Source organism: Cryptomeria japonica, chromosome 6 (genome assembly GCF_030272615.1).
Source record: "Cryptomeria japonica chromosome 6, Sugi_1.0, whole genome shotgun sequence".
NCBI classification, from domain to species: domain Eukaryota; kingdom Viridiplantae; phylum Streptophyta; class Pinopsida; order Cupressales; family Cupressaceae; genus Cryptomeria; species Cryptomeria japonica.
This window is the reverse complement of record NC_081410.1, coordinates 420,697,012-420,704,139: the sequence shown is the minus strand read 5'-3', so window position 1 is coordinate 420,704,139 and position 7,128 is coordinate 420,697,012. Positions and strand designations below refer to the sequence as shown.

Below are 7,128 nucleotides of genomic sequence, written 5' to 3'. Positions count from 1 at the left end.
TTGGGAGAAAGGAAGGATGTGCTGGTTCAAGTCATGTGGAAATGTGTGGAGGATGAATGGCTTGACAATTTGATGGAGCTCTTGGAGTTGGCAATGTTGGGGGCCGGTTTTGATGTTGGGGAAGGGTTGGACATTGATGGAATTCATAAACTGCGTGAATTGGTCCCTTACATCCGTTGGCCTTTTGGTTTAGATAGATATGAGCGAAGAGCAAAGTCAGAAATTGCTTGGGACTCTCTCAAGCTTTATCAGAGAGATAAAGAGTTAGAATTGCAGTGCCCTGCAGTGGGTGGCTCTACAAGGGGTGGTGTCACAAAGAAGACTATGAAAGTGAAGGGCAAGCAAAAGGTGTCGGGGAAGAGGAGGGTCAAGCTGGACAAGGAGGTAAAATATGTTGATGGTGTAGAGATGGGTGGTGGTTGGGGAAATGCTAATGAAGGGTCAAGTGACATTATCCCAAAAATGCCCTAATTTGGGTCTGCACAATGTGGTGGTGATTGGTGGCTCCTGTGTTTTTTATTTTGTTTTCATTTTACTATGCTAACTATCTCGTACCTCTATGGTTTTTGTGAATTCTTTGGTCTTTGTATGTGGTGTAGATAGTGGTGTCGGCTCGAGTAGTAGAATCTTGTAGGGCTCGAGGTGTATGGGTTTATGGTTGTAGTGGCTTTTTGGGGTTTCTTCGTGCCCAATTTTTGTTTGAATGTTGTAATACTAGCAAATTTTGAAAGAATACCAAAGTAATTATGGGTCTATAATAAAGGTATGGTAGCTATATGGGGGAGGGTTTCTTAGTGGTGCCTGAATCTATCAAGATTTTTGTAATCATGAAATGTAAACTTTTATTTCAATATAATAAAATACACTATAATTATCGATGATTTTTTTTTTACACACACACACATATACATATACATATACATATACATATACATATACATACACATACACATACACATACACATACACATACACATACACATACACATACACATACACATACACATACACATACACATACATATACATATACATATACATATACATATACATATACATATACATATACATATACATACATGTACACATACATACATACATACATACATACATACATACATACGTACATACGTACACACACACACACACATACATACATGTAAAGTGGAAAATTGGATCCTAGTGACTCCCCACCTAGGAGAGAGAAAGGAAGCCACTAGGATGATTTTCGCTTGGGAGGAACTTTACATTCAAAAGAGGGGTTGAATCCACTAGATCCAAATCAAAGAGAGACAAGGATATGAACACTAAGTGGATTGCAAGTGGTTGATGTGTGATTTACCCTCTTTTGTAAATGAGAAAGTTGACTTGTTGACTACGTGGAAAAGAGAGGGAAAATGAGTGAAATGAGGAGCTAGATTCAGGATCGCGTTGTAACTTCGGATCTGAGCTAATTAAACTAACATGGATCTACCTTGAAAATTTGGAGAAAATTCGTCGGAACCGTGGCGGGAATGTACATGGTCCGCCACAAAATCGGCGAAACGAAAAGGGTTCTTTAGTCTCTGCAAATGAAGCCCAAACTTATAATTACAGCTGCGCACCTGCAACCTACACACATAAAGAGAAGAAATGAGGGTCGTGGATAGGAGTTTGCCTCAGTCAAACCTCGATTGAGGAATCAACCTTGAAAGAAAGTAATTGCAAATGCTTGAATCTGAACAATGGATATATATACCTTGTAGATCTGCAACTTGTTGATGATGATTGCTTTGCTTCTTGAATGTAACCACAAATATTGTATGAAATGGCATGTAACATAATAAAACCCTAACACACACATGCTTGAAAATGAATGTTATAATATTGCTCCAATGGATGAATGAAGAAGACTTGAATGCTTGATGATGACCTTGAAATCTTGTATCTTCTCCTTATGCTCTATACATGTCCTTTCGTTGTTCATCCGTCTATACGCTATCCATCCGTCCTTGAATGAGGGTATTGAATTCCCTTTTATACATGCCTCAAGGATTAATTTTCAACCGTTGAAGGCTGACAAAGAGGAATAACAAACCCTAAAGACAAGAAGTGCACAGGAGATTGGGAAACCCACACATAGGACCACCCTAGGAGGTGAGGACAATGGAGCCACACCACTATCCTAGGGGGAAAAGGGTGCCACACCCCTATCTTAGGGGGGACAGGGGCACCACGCCCCTGTCCTGCCTTATTTCGGGGCCCGGACAGGGTCTAAATCAGACACAAGACATGAAGGAGGACGAGAGAAGGGTTAGAAATGTAGAAATAGGTTTCGGTTAAGGAAGGAGATGTCGTCGCCAAGGTGAGGACCCCAAATGTGGTTAAAATTGCAGGGGTCGCAGTTTTATGACACTACAATACATATATACATACATACATACATATACATACACATACACATACACATACACATACACATACATATATGTACAAGAGAGAGAGAGAGAGAGAGAGAGAGAGTATGTATATCTATACATACATACATACATGTATATGTATATATATACATATACATATACATATATGTATATATATACATATACATATACATATATGTATATATATACATATACATATACATATATGTATGTGTGTGTATGTATATATATATGTGTATATATATGTATACGTGTATGTATATGTATATATATACATACATATATATACATATATACATACACACACACACATATATATGTGTGTGTGTGCACGCGCGCGCGCGCGCGTGTATAAATACAAATACACACACACACACATATATATACACACACACACACACACATATATGTATATATATGTATGCATGTATGGATGTATGTATGTCCCCCTCTCTATCTATTGAGCTCACTTACATACACACACATACTCCCTATATCTATCTCTCTATCTTTTTACCTTTATATCTCTCTCCCTCTATCTCTCCCTCTCCCATCTCTACCTGCCTATCTCTTCATTCCTCTCTCTCTCTCTCTCTCTCTCTCTCTCTCTCTCTCTCTCTCTCTCTCTCTCTCTCTCTCTCTTCTTCTCTTCATCTGTATTTATCTATCTATACTTCTCTTTGTTTGTTTATCACTCTATCCATCTCCCTACATCCGTATCTTCGTCTTTGTAACTCCTGTAGACACATAAAATTAATTAAATTAATATTTAATTAATTACCCCACGTCGCATAATTAATTTCATTAATCATGTTAGCCCGCTATTATTCTTAAATTAATTAATTCACATTTAATTAATTACCCCTTCCATCCATATAATTAAATTATTAATTAATTATATATATCTCATTTCTTCTAAAGTTTGATTTATTTCAATAAATCAAACTCAACCTTAGACAAATATTTCAGTCTTCCTTCTAATCCCAACTAGTTAAATTAATTCACAATTAATTAAACTAATACCCTAGTTCCTACAAATCCCCCTCTTAATCCCTGCCATTTAGCCTAATTAATCCATGCCTAATCATCATTATCATTTCTCTCAATTTAAAATTCTCCACTCATTCTCTCTCCACCCATTCTATCCTCCTAACTTGTTCACTTGCACCATAACCCCTCATTATCTAACTTAATCACCCTCACTAATCATTTGCACATTCCTAATGTCAGATTAGGAATGAGTCAACCACATGTCATAGATGGCTCTCCCATCTCACCTCCCACCCTTAAATGCTAGCCACTTTTGTCTACCCAAGGAATTTTGAATTCCTTTATTTTCCCCATGCTCCCCTTCCCAAGGAATTTTTAATTCCTTAATTCCTTTATTTTTTCCATTCCTCTCTTCCTAAGGAATTTTGAATTCCTATTCTCCTTCCCAGGGAATTTTTAATTCCTTGTTCCTCTTCTCGATATCCTTTTTCCCTCTTCCCCATGTCCTCGAGGAGTGTGGAGTCAATGAATGCCTTTATGGATAAATCTCAAGTGGATCTCCCTCTTGTCCTCTCCTCTCACATTCAACCCTCGTCCTTCATTATCTTTCAATCTCAACCGTCCATTTCCAATTCAAAATTTTATAAATTGGAGTTCCATCCCTTCACAAATTATCCACTTCCATTGCATTCTTATGCTGTTAATTTGATTGCATAAGCCATCTATTCACCAATCCACACCCCCCTTACCATGTCAAAATCTTCATCCATCCACACATCTTTTGTTATGCAAATGTGAGAGCAATCTAAATTCATTATCTTCAACCATCTCCCAATCTTCATTCGCCAATCTTGTAGCAATGGGATTGTGAAGAGGAGGACAAAGAAGAACAAATAGTATTGGGAGCATCATAAGGGAATTAATGCTCATTTGTTTGTTTATTTTGGTATTTTCTTTATTGCTAATCTTCCTCTATATGTTGTTAAATGGCTTGAATTCATTATGCTCATGGTTGGGCTTATCATTTATTATGAATTCATATTGATTACTAACAAATCTCCATTTTATTGACATTAACTCCTCCTATCTCTAACTCTCAACCACTCTATCTCACCATCTATATCACTCTCCCTTGACATCTCTCTCTGTCTTCTATCTTTCTCTATCATTATCTCTACCTCCACCTCTCTCTATTTCTATCACTTTTCCTCTTTTCCTCTATCCTCCTCTCTCACCCTCTATCTCTAGACATGTCTCCCTCTCTATCTCCCTCTTCCTCTTCGTAAACCTTTATACTTGTATCTCTTTGCCTCTCTATCTCCATGGCTCCATATTTCTTCTTTTATCTCTCCCTCAATCTCTCTCATTATCTTTCCATCTCTTTATACCTCTATATTTATAAACATATCATAAGCCTGTTGGTAAAAAATCATTTATACCTCTATATTTATAAACATAACATAAGCCTGTTGGTAAAAAATCATGATTATCCTCTTAATTTAGAGGGTTTTATTTTATTCGTGATATATGCAACTAATAGACCAATTTTTTTCCCAATTGACCTTCCAAACCTCTTTTGTGTACTAATTACACCTAAGTGCAATTGCTAGTTTATACTTACTATGCTGAGTTAAAAAAATTACTTAGAAATAGAAGAGAGGAGAGTCGTCGTCCGACCGTAAACCCTCCTCGACCGGCTTATTGGTGTTATTTGGAAGAAAGTGTCGTGCCCTGAAGTTTTGAGAGGCTTGAAAGGTAATAAAAAGAGGCGCTGAAACAATCAGTCACACACAGCGTCGAACAATATAGGTCTATGATTGCACTCTTTTATTTTCCTTCTAACCGTTGCACATAAACCTCTCCAAACGATTCGTCTGATACATTTTTGCAAGCACATAATATGGCGCTTTCAATGCAAAATTTGGACATAATGGGCGAACGACACTCCGGGCAGGACGTCCGCACTCAAAATGGTTTGTCTTACATTTACACATTTAAATCTTCAATAAATTGCTTTTGGATGGAAATCTAACAGTGGTAGATGTATCACAGTAACGGCATGCCAGGCAGTTGCAAACATTGTCAAGACGTCTCTGGGGCCGGTTGGTTTGGACAAGGTGAGTAGATTAGGTTTTGTATCCTAAAACCCTAAACCATTAGTAAAATAGGGTTTTATCTTTTAAAACCCCGAAAAATGTTGTGATCATGGTTTGAATATTTAACTATTTAATATAGAAAGTTATGTTGAAATCATTTTCAATTTAAAAGCAATATTACTACTTGAATAAATGTTATGGAGCACAGTAGCAAAATTTGGGGAAAACTTGTGAATAGTAACTAGAGATCATGGTTCATTGGCTTTCTAGTGCTGGTTCTAACCACTTTAATGTTCTTAAGTTAAACTTGCAAAAAAAGTGGTAAAAAATTGAGAGTTATTGAATACAGCCCACGTTCAACCATGCAAAAAGTTGGGAAAAACTTACGATTGCACTTATGCCATGCCATTTGATGCTGTGTAAGTATAATGTGACTGTGGTACAGAGTTGCAGATTTAAGACAACGCAATAAATTGCTTGATAACAAATTTATGATAAATATCTATACAAAATTAAGCAAGCATAGAATTGACATTTAGATAATATACGAGTTTGACAGCATTGAATTTTTTTGCCTTAAGTTGGTTACACAATGTAGATTTTTCATGGAGCTATGTGTTGTGAAATATAATTTGACACTATCTCTGAATAGTGCAGTGGGGTATTTTTATATTTCCTGCATTTATTGTGGAATTTTACAGGTTGTTTTTCTCTGTGGGTGGTTAACTTTCTTTTAATGGAACTCGAACCTATAACTTCAGCTATTAATCCTGAAGTAGTTGCTATTGTAGTGGCTCATGATGCCATTTGCGAAGAAACTTTGAAATTCATTTCAAATGTATTTCACAAGCTGTGGCAAAGTATTTGGTATTGTAGTGGCTCATGATGCCATTTGCAAAGAAACTTTGAAATTCATTCCAAATGTATTTCACAAGCTGTGGGCTCTGAAACTTGTCTGGATTTTGTTCTTTCAGTTCCGTATTTTGATAATGCTGCTAGTGACAAGAACAATTTACTGTTATAGGATATTTTGAAAGAAGAATCCCATTTGAAAGCATACTTTAAAGCTGGGTGAATACTGCTTGGGTCCCTCATGGGATTGAACTAGATGCAATCCAAAACTCAACCAATGATTTTTTTTTTATGCTCTGCAGAAGCCAAACATGTGAATGTTGTCCTTAGACATGGCACTTGCCATGACCAAACTTGTTATTAGTTTTCTCCCTTGGACTAGGAGATTTTGCTCTACCACCAACCCTTCGAGGTGCTAGCATGGGTTATACTTTCTGGTTTTCCTTTGCCTTGTTGGCCATTTTAAAAGTGTAGTGCCTCCTTTTCAAGAGGATTGTTTGTGTCAATATAAACAAGTTTTAGTTAGCTTGACCATAGTGTAGTGTTTGCAACTTTGCATGGAAATAGACCTTTCTTATGGCTTTAAGGAAACCATTGATATACGGATTGCGATATGAGCCATGTGTTGTATATCATTTTGCTAAACATTTGTTTTAGGTGCTAATCCTTTGGGTTCGAAAATTTTGTCATTAGTTTTCTTCATCCGGGTTCGAAAATTTTGTCCCTAAATTTCGCTGAGTTTCAACCTCTGGAAAACCCTAAACAATATT

General features: G+C 36.7%; 1 protein-coding gene across 1 annotated transcript in view; it reads left to right on the top strand.

The window, feature by feature from the left end:
* The first annotated feature begins 5,028 nt into the window (after positions 1–5,028).
* The window catches only part of LOC131038895 (T-complex protein 1 subunit alpha), a 48,923-nt gene continuing 46,823 nt past the window's right edge, over positions 5,029–7,128 (top strand). The window contains exons 1-2 of the mRNA XM_057971459.2: positions 5,029–5,383; positions 5,463–5,527. Coding sequence (XP_057827442.2) covers positions 5,311–5,383; positions 5,463–5,527 — 138 coding nt within the window. The 5' untranslated portion in view covers positions 5,029–5,310. The remainder of the gene's footprint in view (positions 5,384–5,462; positions 5,528–7,128) is intronic.